General features: G+C 51.1%; 1 protein-coding gene across 1 annotated transcript in view; it reads right to left on the bottom strand.

Annotated features, from left to right (window-relative positions):
- Positions 1–18,775, bottom strand: part of LOC142302343 (ranaspumin-like) — a 190,348-nt gene that overhangs the window by 39,509 nt on the left and 132,064 nt on the right. The window contains exon 9 of the mRNA XM_075343404.1: positions 9,788–9,844. Coding sequence (XP_075199519.1) covers positions 9,788–9,844 — 57 coding nt within the window. The remainder of the gene's footprint in view (positions 1–9,787; positions 9,845–18,775) is intronic.

The raw sequence follows: 18,775 nt of genomic DNA, 5'->3' as shown, positions 1-18,775 counted from the left end.
CTGAAATGGATGGAAAAGTGCTGAAACTGAATGGAAAGAGCTTGGGGAAGATGCCTGGATGGATTTCTGATTGACAATATTATTCCCAGATATCAGTGGAAGGGGACAAAGGAAGTAAGCTTGAGCGTTAGCACGGCAAACAACACATGTTCCTCATGGAAGCATCCGACACATGAGCACTTTCTTGCTACACTATATGTGTCACCCAGGGGTAAGGGGTACTCAGATCCAGGCCAAGGGTCACTTTTGTAGGTGTACGGTGGCGTGACCCTTTCTGTGATCCCAGGCTCCACAATAAAAGGGGGATTAAGTAGGGAAAATTGTCCGTGACGCCACCCGTGGGTTGCGGTGATGAGATGGTGGCACCGCCGCTGCCTCTGGGGACCATGCCCGGGACTGGTGGTGTGGGGCAGCAAGGTGGAATCTCCTCCACGGGTAGGGGAGATGTAGTCCCGAGGCCCAATTGGGAGTTGTGGTGGTGGCAGGGATTGCAGGGAATAGTACACTCACACTTTGGTTATCGTGGTGCTGGATGAAGCTGGATTGATGTGGAGGGTCAGGAACACAGATGGAAGAAATACTCAAAGTCTTTTGTAAACCAAATTGCTGGTAACTGGTGCCCACGGATGCTGTGAGGACGGGTCCCACGTGTGTGTAAATCAGGTGTTGTTCTCCTGCCTGCGGTCTATGTCTGTGTCTGCTCCGTGCACAGGTCCGGAAAGGGTCCCGACAGCTGGCACCGGGGGACTCACTACCCTCTCCCGGTCCACTTCGGGGCCCACAAGCGGCTGGCCTATTCCTCAGGCCCTTACTGTCACTCTCCTAGCTCCCCACTGGAGCTGCGTCCAGACACCTCTCCTCCTGCAGACTGACCGAAACCTAAACTCTGCTCTGCTCTTTCTAAGCTCCTCCGGCCCCTCCCTTTTCCTGGGGAGGGGGTGAGTGGAACCTGATTGGATGGTGTGTTTCTGTGTGTGTGGGAAACTCCCCAAGGGAGTGTGAGATCGGCACCAAAAACATGGATGCAGACCTCTGTGACACCCTGGTTTTGCCAGGGCAGCACATATATACAACATAATGTCTGTATTATCAGTATTAAAAATAGTTTTGACTATTGAGTTGCCACTCTGTTAGATCCATGGTACAAGAGTAAATTTACAAACATGCTTTCCTTTCTGGGAAGGGACGTGCAGATGCCAGAGTATTGAAACAAGCTTATAGAGCATCTTAACTGTAGTTTTCCACAAGACAGCAGTGAAGCACATAGCATGCATTGCAGTTGTAGAACTCTAACTGTGTCGCCCGGGGACCAGGGGTACTCAGATCCGGGCCACGGAGTCACTTCTGTGGGTATCACGGTGGCGTGACCCGGTCTGTGATCCCAGGCTCCACAGTAAAAGGGGGTTTGGTAAGGGAGATTGTCCATGACGCCACCCATGGTTGTGGTGATTGTGGACACCAGCGCTGCGATGAAGGTGCGGGACTCCCGGGAACGGTGTTGGGATACAGCTTAGGATGTTAACCCCTCCGTGGGTAGGGGCAGTTGGTCCCGGGGCCCATTCGGGGATAAGCAGGGAGCAGTGCTGCGGTGCGGTGCCTGAGGGCACGGGCGTACTCACAAGTATTTCACACAGAGTCACTGGTAACTAGGATTTGCCGGTGTCCGCAGCCTTCGGTACGGGGGTGTTAGTGTCCCACACACGGTGCAGCAGCTCCTGTTGTTCTTTCCCTGCAGCCAGGTGCCTCTCTCTCCACTCTCTTCCTCTTTCTCCTCAGCCGGGAACGGGGAATCCACTCCCCTGCAGTGATCCGGGTCACCCTAGGTACCGGTGGGCCACTGCCCTGCCCCGGCTACCTCTGGCCCCTTCCTCACTAACAGCCTGTCCCGGCCCTTTCGGAGCACGCTTCACTATCAGCCTGGGAGCTACAACTCCAGACTCCTCTTCTGTCTGTCTCTCCACACACTCTGCTCCAGCCCCTCCCCTCTGCTCTGCTTTTCTCTTACCCTGGGGGATGTGGTTTGTCCTGCTGCATCGGTGTGGGATCAGGTTACCAAGGAGGATTAACTCTTTCTGTGACAACCTGGCTTTGCCAGGGCATCACATAACCACTGGAACATTGCATCATCAAAGAGAAACATTAGCAGCAATCGTTCAAGTGGCAGAAGCAATTTCTGTGAGGTTTGTCACACATTTTTTAGACCATCGCATGCACCAGCAGAACAAAAAAGAAGTCTGACATATAGTGAATGGCTGGAGAGGATGGTGCAGGAGTATCTAGAGTTCAATATCGATGCCATAATGGGGGATTGGACTCTTTTGCATTTTGGTCTTCAAAAATGGAAAGTGGCCTGAGCTTGCCGGTCACGCCTTGGAAGCTTTGGCCTGCCTGGCAGCCAGTGTTCTCAGAACATGTCTTCAGTGCTGCTGGTGGTGTATTGACTGATAAGTGCATTCCCCCTGTCCCCTGAAATTGTAGACCTCCTAACTTTCATAAAGATTAACAAGTCCTGGATGTCCAGTGACTTTGCCACCCCAGTGGCGGTGTAGTGCCAGAGTTCTGGGATCACCAGCAATACGCCTGTTTCTCATCTTGCTGTCTCTGGTGAAGGTAGAAGTGCTGGTTCAGTCCTTGTTACAGGACCAGTCCCACACATCCATTGCGATGTTGGACTATTTGTAGTCTGTACCAATTGTTGCCACTTTTCCTGTTTTCTGACCTTAATTTTTGTAAATGTGGAGACTTCAAGTAGGGTTTCCAAATTGTCTTTTGTCTGTAGTGCCAGGGTTCTGCGAGCAAGAGGCTTATGCCTGTCATCTTGCTGTCTCTGGTGAAGGTAGAAATGCTTGTTCACGCCTTGTTATAGGGCCAGCCCCTCACATCCATGTTGCGGTGTTGGACTATTTGTAGTCTGTACCAATTGTTGCCACTTTTCCTGTTGTCTGACCTTAATTTTGGAAAATGTGGAGACTCCAAGTAGGGTCTCCGAATTGTGTCTTGTCTGTACTCACCAAAAAGGAGCCAAGACAAATGATATGTGCACACACAGAAAAGATTGTTATGCTAAGCATCCACCCCTCCCCTTTAGTGTGGAGGTTGAGTGGCTGTGACATCAGCATCTTGCACCTTGGCTGCAGCCATCTTTATGAGGAAGGCTCACCACAATCTGTGTGTGCACATATCATTTGTCTTGTCTCCTTTTTGGTGAGTTGTTTTTTTTTTTATTAGTTCTTTGTGGTTTTTCTAACTAATTTAGTGTAGGGACTCGCAAGTGTGAGAATCCTTGACGTACGGATTGCGAGCTTACATATTTTGGGCCAAAATATAAACTAATATCTCACTATTTGAGGTATGGCACATTTTATCCATTTTTGCAGGATGTGTTGGACCTTTTTAGTTCAGATGGTTAAATGGTGAGCCTGTCATGTGTTATGTACTCATATAGTGCTAACTGACCCGCCTGACCTGGTGTTGTGCGTCATTTATAGGCCATTATTCAGACACTGTGCGTCTCGTGTATCCGTGCGAGATGCACCTATATAGTGCTGTTTAGCCCGCCTGACCTGGGTTTCTGGCGTCATTTATAGGTTACAGTTCAGACACTGTGCATTTCACTCATTATATGATGGGCTCCCAGTGCAAGCCTTATTAGTGTGCATGTCTTATGCTAAGCAACCGCCCCTCCCCTTTAGTGTGGAGATTGAGTGGCTGTGACATCAGCATCTTGCACCTTGGCTGCAGCCATCTTTATGAGGAAGGCTCACCACATTCTGTGTGTGCACATATCATTTCTCTTGGCTCCTTTTTGGTGAGTTTTTTTGATTAGCTCTTTGTGGTTTTTCTGTCTTGTCTGTACTTACAGGATTCTGGAGCAAAAGGCCTAATCCTATCAGTCATGCTCCTCTTGATTTTTAAAGTGTAAATTCCAGGTCACATCCTGTGTGTAAGTCAATGCAATCAGGCAGTGCTGAAATTAATATGCATTGGAGAACGCAGTTGTACTGCCCTGGGGCTCGGCCGGCTGCCGAGCCGCTCAGATCCGTGCTCGTCGGTGGGTGGCTCGAGCAGCTCACGGACCCGGGGGTCATGTCGCTCTGAAAGGGGGGTTGGCGCTACACGCAGGGACCTCGGTGGGGAGGTCCACGGCCGGGGCCGCGGCGTTTGGTAGGGGAGTTTAAGTTCGTGACGCCACCCACGGGTTGTGGTGAATGGATGGACACCACCGCTGCCATTGACTAGGCCTCCCAGGGACGGTGTTGTGCAGCTTGGTGTTGACCCCTCCGTGGGTAGGGGAATGGCGGTCCCAGGGGCCCGAGGGAGGTGCTGAGGCGAGGGGATGGATGCGTGCTGGGGTGTCGGTGCGGTGCGCGGTCCGAAGACACTGTTGTACTCACTATGACAAACATGCTGGAGTCTCTGGTAAACGAAACAAGATAGTGAACAGTGCCCGCAGCCGGCTGCAGTTTTCCCCTTAGCAGGTTGGTGGTTTCCGCCTTTCTCCTGCACCTCACTATGTAGAAATCACGACTCTTATGCCTAAGCAACGGGAGTCCAGAGGTGACTGGGCTCCAACCCAGACACCTGGTGTAGACTATGGCAGGCCTGGACACAGGTCTGCCCTTGAACTTGACTCCACTTCACTCCACCGTCAAAGCTCAACTCTATCTGCTGTCTTTCCCGTCTCCGGGACTGTGAACTCCTCGGTGGGCGGAGCCAACCACCTGGCTCCGCCCCCCTGGTGTGAACATCAAACCCGGAGGGAGGTGACTAGGGTTTTGTAGTTTGGCTGCGGTCACCTTACTAAGGGGGGTTGTTGTGTGTGTAAGGACCTACCTGTGACAACCTGGCTAGTCCAGGGCGTCACACAGTTACACAGCTGCAGAGTTTTGTACCACTATCTAGGCCGAGTTTGATCAATGTCTGTCTCTACTGATCCTTTAGCCATGGAAGGCCATGTGCAATAACAATGCCAACCTGGTGGTGGCACTACACCTGGGCGTCATCACACATGTGCCTTGGATGGCTCACCTCCTCAACCTGGTTGTACAGAAATTTCTAGGCCACTATTCTGGCCTGAATGTGCTGATTCAGAAGTGAGAGTCTCTGTGTGCTCACTTTTAAAAATGGAAATACCAGGCCACATTCTGTGTATTGCATGGACCATACCTCACTGCTCTGCAAAGACAGTATCGGGAAATGGAGGGTGGGGGGGCAATTTATGACATGTTTCTGCTGTCTGCCTGAAAGGTTTTTAAATTGCAAGACTCCAAGATGGGTCTCAAAGCTGTGTCTTGTCTTTATTGGCAGAGGTGTGGGAGCAAGAGGCCTAATCCTGTCTCTCATCCACCTTTTGAGTTTTAAAATTGAAATGCCAGGCCACATCCTGTGTGATGCATGGACCATACATCACTGCTGTATAAAGACACTATGGGGAAATGGGGGGTGCAATTAATTCTACTGTCCTGCTGTCTGTCTGAAATGTTTTTAAATATCAAGACTCCAAGATGGGTCTCGAAGTTGAGGCTTCTCTGTACTGGCAGGGGTGCTTTTTGATCTCCCTAAAGGTGTTTTCTCTGCCTTTTTACCTAGGTTTTGCCTCCCACTGAATCCAATGGGGTTTGATAAGGTTGGATGAATGGTTCGACAAACAGTTCGGCGAACATAGGGTTTGTTCGGCAAGGCTCAGCGAACCGAACTTTGAAAGGTTCGCTCATCTCTAGCGAGCAAGCTCACTCAGCACTAATGTTGACAAAAAGAAGACATTATGAGAAATGTTTAGTAACTAGTTTTTGTAGTAGTTTTTGTAGATTGGTTTAACTGTATAAGCATTCAAAGTTCGAAAATTGCAAATTTTTCTACATGATGTGTACCGCCCCGCGGGCTCGGCCGGCTGCCGAGCCGCTCGGATCCGTGCTCGTCGGTGGGTGGCTCGAGCTCTCCACGGACCCGGGGGGTCACGTCGCTCTGAAAGGGGGAGGTTGGCGCTACACGCAGGGACTTCAGTGGGGAGTTCCACGGCCGGGGCCGCGGTGGTTTGTAGGGGATTTAAGTTCGTGACGCCACCCACAGGTTGTCATGAATAGATGGACACCACCGCTGCCGTTGACTAGCCCTCCCAGGGACGGTGTTGCGCAGCTTGGTGTTGACGCCTCCGTGGGTAGGGGAGTGATGGTCCCGGGGGCCCGAGGGAGGCGCTGAGGTGGGGGAATGGATGGTGCTGGCGTGTCGGTGCGGTGCGGCCCAAAGGCACTGGTGTACTCACTATGATACAACACACTGGAGTCTATGGTAAACCAAACAGGATGATGAACGGTTCCCGCAGCCGGCTGCAGCTTCCCCTTAACAGGTTGGTGGTTTCCGCCTTTCTCCTGCACCTCTTTAATGTGAATGTTATGACTCCTATGCCTAAGCAACGGTAGTCCGCTCCCCGGCTTGCTGGGTGTCGGGAGAGCCCTGTTTGCCCGCAGACGCTGGCCCCTTGGGTCTCTATGCCTTGGCGGTGGCGTTACCCTAATGGTTGGGCTGTTGTCTTTAGTTGGGTCTTGCGTGGGAAATGTCCTAAAGTCCAGTCCTCAATCAGTTGATTCGACTTAGCCTAGTTGTTTATGGGCCTCGTACTGGGTCTGAGTACCCCTCCTGGTGCTCCGGTTTCCAATCGGTTCCCTGGTTCGTTACCGGCGGGCCACCGCCCGACCCCGGTCCCTATGGTTCCACCGGCTGTAATCCCAGCTCCTGCAGGCGGCCACCACCATCTGCTTCCTTGCCAGAGGTGACTGGGCTCCAACCCAGACACCTGGTAGACTATGGCAGGCCTGGACACAGGTTTGCCCTTGAACTTGACTACACCTTCCGCTGTCAAGGCTAACTTACTAAGAACTACTGTTTTTCCCGCCTCCAGGCCTGTGAACTCCTCGGTGGGCAGAGCCAACCGCCTGGCTCCACCCCCCTGGTGTGGACATCAAACCTGGAGGGAGCTGACAAGGGTTTTGAAGTTTGGCTGCTGTCACCTTTTTAGGGAGGGGGTGTGTGTGCAGGACTACCTGGGACGACCTGACTAGTCCAGGGCGTCACATTATCAGTACATTTCAGATATTTTTCTAAAAAAATGCAGAACATATTGACTTAAATTTACTATTAACATAAAGTACAATGTGTCCTGAAGAAACATTCTCAGAATCAGTGGCATATGTTGAAACATTTCAGCATTATTACCTGGTACATTAAATTTGTTCAATAAGACTAAAAGTGGCTCTGTACTTCAGGTGTTAAAAAAGACTAGGGATTAAAAGTTTAAATTAGAGGCCAAAATGTCACTATATGAGATGGAGTAAGTGCCTACACAGTTATCACCAGAGCCGCTGATAGTAAGGTTGGACTGGTTTGACAATAGCACCAGGTACCACTCCAGGGCAGCTGCTGGTTGTCGCGCTACATCAAGGGCACTGGTCAATGCAAGGTGAGGCGGGAGAAAGGGATAAACTGCCACTAGGGAAGAATAGGGAGGGACAACCCCTGACACCCGGAGTTCAATGACGTCCTTAGACAGGTTCTTTCATCCCGTGCTGCGATAATGTTCCTATCACTGTTTTTCCCTAAACACAACTCTGTCTAGTGCGCAGAGTAGCAGGAACACTAGTGCCGCTCTAGGTTAAACACACAAAGGAGATAAGACAGACACAAGTAAAAGAAACAGCAGTCACTCAAAGCACGAATAGGGAGGTTAGACACCAAATGTCCAAGCAGCAATCTCCGGCTACAGCTCCTAACATGACTTCTTTGTCCACAGCTCACAAGTCCACACTAAGGGGTACTTTGCATGCTGCGACATCGCAGGCCGATGCTGCGATGCCGAGCGCGATAGTACCCGCCCCCGTCGCAGCAGCGATTTCCTTGTGATAGCTGCCATAGCGAACATTATCGCTACGGCAGCTTCACATGGACTCACCTGTCCTGCGACCGTCGCTCTGGCCGGCGACCCGCCTCCTTGTCAAGGGGGCGGGTCGTGCGGCGTCATAGCAACGTCACACGCCAGGCGGCCAATCGAAGCGGAGGAGCGGAGATGAGTGGGATGTAAACATCCCGCCCATCTCCTTCCTTCCGCATATCCTCCGGAAGCCGCAGTGACGCCGGTAGGAGATGTTCCTCGCTCCTGCGGCTTCACACACAGCGATGTGTGCTGCCGCAGGAGCGAGGAACAACATCGGACTGTTGCGTCAGCGTAATCATGGATTACGCCGACGCTGCACCGATGATACGATTACGACGCTTTTGCGCTCATTAATCGTATCATCGAGCCTTTACACACTACGATGTCGCATGCGATGCCGGAAGTGCGTCATTTTCAATTTGACCCCACCGACATCGCAGCTGCGATTTCGTAGTGTGCAAAGCCCGCCTAAGGGCTAGGTATAGCAAAGCTATCCCTGGCAACTCGGAAGCTGAAAGGAGAGTATTTGTAGCAGAGAGGAGTGTAAAAATCAGAACAGTTGAGATAAGGCTTTTTCATCCTAGGCTGAAAGACCAAACAAACTGTTTAGCCCTTGTATCATCGGACAAAGGAGAATCTGCACAGCTAACAGGAAAGCATAGCATATTCAAGTCATGTAATTGTGCGTGTAGCCATGAGCGATGATCTCCGGACACCTGAAATAGTGAGGACCACTCTCAGTCATAGTACCCCGGTTACAAAATTTATAAAACTGGGATCTCCAGGAGGAGGACAATTTGTGTTCTCTTGGAAATGAATTAAACACAATAAAGTACTGCATTGTCGTTATTTTAATTTTTTTTTTTTTAAGAACCAAAAAAAAATGACACAGGTGATGGGACATGTCCTTGTTTACAGGAGTAATATTAGGAGAGGTATTTGAACTCTCTGGTACTCTAAAGGCCACTTTACAAGCTGCGAAATCACTAGCCAATGCTAGCGATGTCGAGCGTGATAGCACCCACACCCATCGTATGGCCAATATGTGGTGATCACTGCAGTAGCAGTCACACGCACATACCTGCTCTTTCTAAGGGGGCGGTTCGTTCAGCATCACAGCGACGTCACTGAACCGCCGCCCAATAGAAAAGGAGGGGAGGAGATGAGCGGCCGGAACATGCCGCCCACCTCCTTCCTTCCTCCTTTTACGGTGGACACAGGTAAGGAGATGTTTGTTGTTCCAACGGCATCACACATAGCGATGTGTGCTGCCGCAGGAACGACAAACAACATTGTTATGCAGCAGCAACGATAATTGGGAAGAGGGGGGCATGTCACCGATGAGCGATTTTAAACATTTTTGCGACGATTCAAAATCGCTCATAGGTGTCACACACGACATCGCTAAAGTGGCCAGATGTGCGTCACAAATTCCGTGACCCCAACGAGATCGCTTTAGCGATCTCGTAGCGTTTAAAGCCACCTTTAGGGATGACAAGGCCCACAGCTCTGAATTCCTCAATATTCACTAAAAAAAATGAGAATATCAGACGACTTTGTTTCTGCATTTGGATCTCCCACCAGGCCATCAGATGTTATGATTTGTCTATTGATTTAACAGTCCAATCAGAATAATTTCTAAACAGAGTTGACAGCAATTATACACCAGACTAGCTAGCTAGCTGGGACAGTTTCCAGTCTATGACATTGTTTGTCACAGTTCTGTTACTATGTGTTTATACACCCTCACAATTGCAGTATATGCCAGATATGTCCTAAATAAATAAACTTTAATTCTTGGTCATAATGGACAAATCCTTTATTTGGCATTAAGAGGTTACAAATTTTAGGATGACTTACCTCATCAAGGGCTACAACTTCCAGAGGTCCATCAGTAAGTAAACAAGAAACTCTTTGCTAAAGAAAGAAAAAGTATTAAACACTGTATATGATTGGGTAGTCAAGTAAAAAAGTGTTCTTTAGCATAAAACTATCGTGTTGTTAAAATTCTGATTCTTGGAAGTTCTCCAAGAATCAGATAAAATGGGGTCCCTGATATTATTCAAACTGCAGCTCGTCCCAATTACAAATTAGTACAGTCTGCAGACTCAAGATATACAGCATATAAAAAATGTGTATTAATTGACAAGCACTGTATCACACATACTACATTGGTGGCCAGGAGCATGGTTGTATGTGTAAAGAAACATGTTTTACCCCACTTTGAGCTCAGCGCAGAGATCTCCTGCTTCATATTCCTTCTCCATCAGTCTGACAGCTTTTGTAGCAGTTCATAGAGATAGACTGCACCCAACTGGGAAACAAATAAATCATTTAGGCTTCCGACACACATCCGTGCCACCGGTACGTGTTTGGTGCATTTTTGCACGTACCGCCGGCACGGAGACACGTAGACCAATGCTACCCTATGGTTGAAGGCAGACACACGTAAAACCACACGGAACGTGTGTCCGTATCGTTAGTACATGTGTGCGTTTTCCTACACGGCCGACATGTCAGTTTTTCTCCGGGATCACACAGGCACACTAAAGTCAATGGGTCCGTGCCTGCACACGTAGCATGTCCGTGTGCTACACATACCGTCCGTGTACGTTTTTAAATGAGCAATGTCGGGCAATCTTTGTTTTATTTTGTATGTCAGTCAACTTACCTTTTTTTTGGTTGTTGTCGATCATTATCCCTTTGGTGGTCGGTCTGTATCTTCCCCTGTCTCATACTTACCGATCCCCGATCACCAGCGCGGCGAAGAACAGCTGTGCAAAAGATACGCGGCTTCTCATGCCGGCCGCTCATTATTTAATCTCGTATTCCCTGGTTCCCCCGCCCACAGGCGCCTATGATTGGTTGCATTTAGACACGCCCCCACGCTGAGTGACAGCTGTCTCACTGCAACCAATCACAGCATCCAGTGGGCGTGTCTATACTGTGCAGTAAAATAAATAATTAAATCATTTAAAAAAACGGCGTGTGATTCCCCCCAATTTAGATACCAGACATGGTAAAGTCATACGGCTGAAGGCTGGTATTCTCAGGATGGGGAGCCCCACATTATGGGGAGCCCGCCACCCTAACAATATCAGCCAGCAGACGCCCGGAAAAGCCGCATCCATTAGATGCGACAGTCCCGGGACTCTACCCGACTCTTCCCGAATTGCCCTGGTGCGGTGGCAATTAGGGTAATAAGGAGTTAATGGCAGCAGCCCATAGCTGCCACTAAGTCCTAGGTTAATCATGGCAGCCGTCTCCCAAAGATAACTTCCATGATTAATCTGTTATTAAAAGGAAATAAAAACACACATCCAAAAAAATCCTTTATTTTAAAAAATTAAACCAAACAAACACCCTCGTTCACCAATTTAATAAAACAAAAAAACCCATCCAGGTCCGGCGTAATCCATGGATGTCCCACGACGCTCTCAGCTCTGCTACATGAAGGTGACTGGAGCGGCCACACACAATGACCGCTCTCTATCACCTCCAAGCAGAAACTGAGGGGAGTCGCGAGATCAGCGATGACGTCACTCAGGTTACTTGCTGCCACCGCTGGATCCTTCAACTGTGACAGCGAGTCGCCCAAGTGACCGAAGTGAGCTGCCCGAGCAGCAATGAAGTTACAGGTGAGTTTTGGTCTCAGGTGGAGTAATCCAGCTGGCCGCGGGTAGCCTGAGTAATGGCAGCGCTAATGTCGCCGCTAACTTCAGTCACTCAGGAGATTAGCAGTCACGGGTGAGTCCTTCACGGGTGACCGCTAATCAGGACACGACACAGACAGAGCCACGGTATGACAATGAAGTCGGGTGAAGTTCACCCGAGTTCATTCTCATCGCGCGACTCTGTCTGCAGGTATGTATCAAACGACATTTTACAACACAAACGGATCATTTCACACGGACACCACACGGACATGTAACATAAGTATTTGACTCATACACTGACATTCCACACGCGCACATGGCGAGCATACGCCATCACACGGATGTCACACGTACCGGAGAAACGCCCATAAAAAACGGAACACGGACCCGAAAAACGGAACGTGTGACACGTACGTTTTTTATGCGGAAGTGTGTTTAAGGCCTTAAGTCCCTGTCACACACACAGATAAATCTGCGGCAGATCTGTGGTTGCAGTGTAATTGTGGACAATCAGGGCCAGGTTTGTGGCTATGTACAAATGGAACAATATGTCCATGATTTCACCGCAACCACAGATCTGCCAAAGATTTATCTCTGTGTGTGACAGGGCCTTTAGAAGGAAGGATGAAGGTCGAGATAATCGTCTTTGTGCTTAGTGAGGAATAGATATATTTCTTTACATGACAGGTGTGCTCCTGGCTGCCAACTAAGTTATGTGTGATACAGCTCTTTTGGCAGTTAGAACAGTATGTCTTCAGTCTACAGCACATATTGACACATGACTATGGATGTGCGAACGTGAGATTTAAAGTTCGGAGTTCATACTGGACACCTAGTGTCGGGTGCTCAAATCCAAGCACGGACTTCTCACTAAAGTTCATGGTCGACTTCGGAGTTCTAATCAAGAACAGATGCTAAACAAAGTTTGTTGAAAGGCTGCAGTGCAGCCAATCAACAATTTTTTTGGCTGTGGGCACTACCGCAGCCAATACAACCATTCTGAGGCTTGCCATGTCTGTGATTATCTAGCACATCACATGACCTGACCTGTATAACCACTGGATCATAGGCGCCGCCGCCATTGTGCTCTGAATAGCATGAGGAAAGGATGCTTCTCCAGTGAAGGCCAGTGTTAGATTACTCCTCTTAACCCTTTTTCTGCATGCTCATAAATCAGCCTCTGTGAGGGCACTCTACACCAAACACTATGGGGGTACTCTTAGAAATGACTCTTCGGAGGTACTCTTAAAAAGGACTCTATGGATGGGTACTCTGAAAAAGGCAACGATAAGTGGTCCATCGTGGGAGGTGTATCATCTGTGTCCTCTGTATCCCCCTAGTCAAGCTCCAGTAATGCCCGTGAGCTGCTTTGAGTGCCACCCTTTTGTGAAAACTGTTCTTCTCCTCACCCTCCAAAACTGTCCCCTGTCTGGACAGTTGTATAACTGGTTGATTTTGGTACAGGACCCTACCCTCCAAGTATGGATGACTAGTGTTAGGATAGTCCTGGGAGTGGACCCACTGGACCGTGCACTGGACTCCACTGCGACACCGCCTCGAATGAACCCCTAAACAGGGACTGTCGGGCATCACTGCAGAGGGCCTAGATGTACGGAAGCCGGGATCAGCAAGAGTCACTGGATGCAGGGTCCGATCTGGACCAGATACAGGTTAATGGGATCAGGCAGAAGTCCAGAACTGAGACTGGTGCAGGTCACAGGAGATAGGCTGAAGTCCAGGAGTGGAGGCTGGTGCAGGTTAACAAGATCAGGCTGAAGTCCAGAACCGGAGACTGGTGCAGGTTACTGGGATCAGGCTGGAGTGTGTGCTCAGAACAGGATCTGCAAACAGAGACAGGGTTACACCAAGCACAGGCATAGAGGGACCTGAACAACTAGTACAAGAGACAAGCTACAGGGACAAGCACTGGCCGTGGGGAGTAGCAAGTCTTAAATACCCAAGGTGCTTATTAGTGATATTCCAGGCAGCTGTGCTGGCCCTTTAAGTCAAGGAGAGTGCACGCACATGCCTCCTAGTGTGTGCATGTGTGAGGGCCGCAACCCGGAAGTCAGAGCTGAGACCACAGGAGGAGAGGCAGAACGCTGGGGTGTAGGTGGCTGCAGTGAGTGAGCGGCGCGGGGCCGGGACCGACGGGAAAAAGGTATGGACGGGGGAGCAGGAGAGCGGGCTCGGTGGGGAGCGGGGAGCCCAGGGGTTTGAGTGACGGGTGGTGAGCGGCGCGGTCTGACCGGGACCGGGAGTGTGCCGCCCCTGCAGCGGTCGAACCGCTCGGATCCAGGTGTCTGCTGTGGCACGAGGGTCTCCGGACCTGGGGGCTTGCGGCCACTCAAATGTAAAGGGGACTATTTACAGGGGATAATAGTTTGTGATGCCACCCGTGGTTCACTGTAAGGGGAGTACCGCCGCTGCGAGTACCCGGAGGAGATGGAGTGAGGGCAGCCAGATGACATTTCCCTCCACGGGTAGCGGAGACACCGGGACTCTGAATGGTGGTGTTGGGGAGCGGGGTGCGGATTGGAAGCAGGTGAGGACCATGTACTCGCTTAGGCAGTGTTGATGATGATGTGGCCGCAAAGCAGACTCTGACAACAAAGTGAACCAAGTCTCTGGGTGCCGCTGCCCTCTTGGGGGAGCTCGTCCAGGTATCCATCCCCTATAGCACTGCTGGGTAGTCCGGAGCCTGCCTCTGTGCACAAATTTGAAGTGTTCTGGTGGCCTGTTGGCATAAAGTTGTCAGGGCCCTGCTCCCTACTGTTTGTAGTGGAGCTGTGCTCTTAAGGGCTCACGCTTGGGATTTCTGTGGGCTGCTTGGGTTGGAAAGTCCTATCCTCCTCGTTGCGCTAGTGCCCCTGATCTCTGAGCTTCTTGGGGACAGTCCATAAAGTCACTATCTTCCGCAGGTTAATTGCCGGGTTGCCTGAAGCTACTCCCCGACCTAGGGTCCAGTACCCCGCCGTGCTTTCGGTCCCGGACTGGTTATTAGACTCGGATGCCTCCCGTCCTTCAAGACCGGGTCCAGGCACCCAGCCTCAATACCCTGCGACCGGGTCTCCGACTCCTCCGGTCCCAGACCTCTGTCTGCGACCCAACCTGTAACTCCCTGGGAGCTCCAACTCCCAGCTCCTCACTCTTTGGGAGCTACTTCTAGACTAAGCTTTGCTCTCCACTTCCTCTCATTCACTTCCCCCCTCCCACCAGCCTGCCTGACCCCTAAGTGGGCAGCCCTACTCCAGCTCAGCAGCCCAGTGGTGTGTCTGACAGGGTGTGGTGTGAGGTGTGGTTGGGATTTGGATGCTGATGGAGGCGGTGCCATAGGTTGGAAACCCAGAACCATGGGGGTTTGAGTCCTGCACTAAGGAATAAAGAGCGTGCAGTACCCTGTGACGCCCTGACTAGTCCAGGGGCGTCACAGGAGCGTGACAACTAGCCTGATAATCGCGTGGAAAGAATGCCAGGGAGAACTATCAGGCGGACAGGCCCATGACATGATGGAGGGGGAAGTGAAAGGGTTAAAATATAGTTCAAATAAAGGGTAATGTTTAATGTTCAGGGAACATGATTGGTGGGGGAGTTAAGGAGGTTGGTTTAAATTGGGGGACTATGAAGTGGGAGGAACAGAAGTGTACCTCCTAATTGATCTCAGTGATACAGTAGTGGCAATGTCCGAAGACTGAAGATGGCCGACCTGTCCGCCCTTCTTGAGCTGGTGAGGGCTGCCACAGCAGTTCACAGGGCCGAGGCAGTGCGGCACAAGTGCTGGTGGCCTGTACTTTCCCACCGGTGCCCCAGTATTGCCAGCTTGACCTGCAGTGCGAGCTCGGCAGTCTTAGCCACTGGACGGTTACTCCCTGGAGGGAGAGAGGAGAGGGGGTCACAGTTCCATTAGTCCCATTAGGGATCATCTGGAGCTGGAGGGGCACCCATCACTTGCGAGGCCTTGATGGCCTCCAGAAAAAATCCTTGCCGGAGCTGTGGCTGACAGGAAGTGGGCATTCCATTCACCAGACGATTGACTTGTTCAGCTCTCAGAGTCAGCTCCTTCTGAAGTTCATGTTCTTTAACACAGTTGGCCAGGATGGACACCTGTCGCTCCATCTTCTCTAAGGTTGCCTTATTCATCGACTGGCACACCGCTAGGAGACCTCTGAAATCAGACACTTCTTTTTCCAGTTCATCTGCTCAGCTCTCAGCAAGCCTTTCTTGCTTCAGATGATCTTTTACCATCTCCTTGACCATCTCTAGCTCCTTAATTAAATTTTCACTGGGGCTGACTTGACCAGCCTCTCCTCGTTCCTTCAGAGTTGTCTTGGCGCTTTCAGGTCTGGTTCAGTCCTCACATCTTTAGTGGCTTCTTCCACTTTTGCACATTCGGCCTCCACTTGCAGTTCTGTAGTGGCACAGTCAACGCTCAACTGAGGCCCTGCAGCATCACTTTCAGTTTTCTCTTTGGTCTCCGCTGCTTCATTTTCAGGCACCGCAGAGCTAGGTGAATCACCAGTCTTTTTGTAATCTTCATGGATGCTTGCTTCAGCAACATTCCACAGGGCTTCTTCCCCTATTGCGTTCTCAAGGATATCTTCGCCTATAACGCCCTCTATTGGTAGACCACCAGCTATTTGCTCAGCAATTGGAGAGGACACCCATACTGTCTTCTTGGGTGGCTCCTTCTCCTTGACTTCACCTTGGGCACTACCCTCGATACAATGTGTAAGTTTCTCTTGCATCACATTTTTGTTGGCCTCTAAGCTGGCGGTTGCCACTGGCAATGTGACATGCTCAGAAAGGTCATCTACCTTCTTTACACTTATTGAGGGTGCAGCTTGTTCTCCTTTTCTGTGGCCTTTTTTGTTTCCAGCGACAGGAGGTAAATCTTATCTCTATGTGTGGCCCTTCCTTACTGCACTCACTTTCTACCTTAGTAGACTCACAGTCTAACTTGGTGTCAGACACACTCCCCCTGCACCTTGGACCAACAAGTCACCACCTAACTTGGTGTCGGCCCCCATTCCTGAAGCTACCACGTGACTATCAGTCACACTGATGTTCACTCCAGCTGACATTAGGTCCCTAAGTTTTGTAAATCCATAACACTGTCTGGTGACCCCCAACTCAGGACTGTTAACCTTTAGAGTTAATAACTCCTCATTACATACCATCATACCAGGAGGTACCTCATCAGGCTTCTGCTATGGAGGGGATTCCTCAAGGCCGTTTCCGCTTTTAACTAAGTGAACAGATATGCTTCCCATTAACCACATGTCCCACAGGACTTCCAAGTCCTGGCCTATTATTATAGAATAAAGCGAAAGAAAAAAAAAATTCAGCGTCCAATGATATAAAAATTCATAACATTTTATTCCAAAAAAGTAAATTAAAACCATAGGAAAATGACATGGTAACAAATGTGCAGAGATATTTCAAAGTAAAGCGGGCTTTACACTCTGCGACATCGCTAGCCGATGCTAGCGATGTTGAGCGTGATAGCACCCGCCCCCATCGTACGGCCGATATGTGGTGATTGCTGCCGTAGCAAACATTATCACTACGGCAGTGTCACACGCACATACCTGCTCTGCGACGTCGCTGTGACCGGCGAACCGCCTTCTTTCTAATGGGGCGGTTCGTTCAGTGTCACAGCGACGTCACAGCAGCGTCACTGAACCGCCGCCCAATAGAAAAGGAGGGGAGGGGATGAGCGGCCGGAACATGCCGCCCACCTCCTTCCTTCCTCCTTTTCCGGTGGACGCAGGTAAGGAGATGTTTGTCGTTCCTGCGGCGTCCCACATAGCGATGTGTGCTGCCGCAGGAATGGCAAACAACATCGTTACTGCAGCTGTGGCGCCCTGGACAAGCCAGGGGCCACAGAGAACAACACCAACACACCCCACACTCCCGGAAGACACACCGAAGTCAGACACAAAACCCTTGTTGCCTTCCTCCAGAGGCTGATGTCCACACCAGAGGGTGGAGCCAGGCGGTTGGTCTCCGCCCACCGAGGAGTTCACAGTCCTGGAGGCAGGAACACAGTCAGATCAGTGTTAGAGGTGAAAGTGAGAGCAAGTGAAGTAGCAGTCGAGCAGTCTGAAGTGAGTCCGGGTGTGTGGCCCGGACGGAGCAGCAAGGTTGGCAGACGGTGGTGACCGTCTGCAGGAGTGGCCTATCGGAGTTTACCGTAAGGATCGTTGACGGGCGGTGGCCCGGCGGTACCGGACCGGTACACAAAGAGAAGTCAGCACCATCTGGCAGGGGCTTACGGACCCCGGCAAGGCTAGGAGTCGCCGTGAATTTGCTAAATCCGTTAGCGAAGGGAACCTCCTGGGTTTTCCAGCAGCCAAGTCTCGACAGAAGGCAATTGTCCGACCAGGAGAGGGAGACACCGCCACCGCCAAGGCAACCGTTTCCCAGGGCCAGTGCCTGCGGGCAAAAGGGGCTCCTCCGGCCCATATCCAAGCCGGGGAGCGGGTTACCGGTGGGAACCCATTGGAACCGTACAAACTACTTAGGTGCAGGGAAAGGCAGTCACCACCAACCTGCCGGGAGAAACAACACCGCAGCCGTCTGTGGGACCCGTCCATCCAGCCGTGTGTTTTACCAAGAACTGTGTCCTCATCATTGGCTGAGTGAGTACCACCGTGCCGTGCGGCACAGCGCTGCCCCCGCGACCCTGCACCTCACCAGGCCCCGTAACCCGCCTGCCATCCATCCATCCCTACCCCATCACCGGGCCCCGGGACAACCAACCCCCTACCCACGGAGGGTAGAACTAACATCAAAGCTGCTCCCTGTCACCGCTCCCGGGATCCCCATCTAGAGCAGCGGTGGTGTCACCAATATCACCACAACCGTGGTTGGCGTCACGGACAATATATCCAATCCCCACAATCAAAATCCCCTTTTCACTCACGGGCGAGGAACGCCGCTTGAGTCCCCGGGATTCAGCCCACCGCTCGAGCCACCACCGAGCAGCAGCAGCAGCAGCAGCCGGACCCGAGCAGTGGGAGAGCGCAGCGTCACCATCTCCGCTCGCGACAACTTGGCGTCACGAACAGGATCTTACCGCTCTGCCATCTGGTAGAGGTGCGCCTTGTGACCGCCGGAGATGTCCGGCCAGAAATGTCAAGAAGCCGCCATCTTGGGCGCGAAAAATTCTCGCTCGAGCGTTTCCTCGAAT

Source organism: Anomaloglossus baeobatrachus, chromosome 4 (genome assembly GCF_048569485.1).
Source record: "Anomaloglossus baeobatrachus isolate aAnoBae1 chromosome 4, aAnoBae1.hap1, whole genome shotgun sequence".
Taxonomy (NCBI): domain Eukaryota; kingdom Metazoa; phylum Chordata; class Amphibia; order Anura; family Aromobatidae; genus Anomaloglossus; species Anomaloglossus baeobatrachus.
This window is presented reverse-complemented; position numbering and strand designations above follow the sequence as displayed.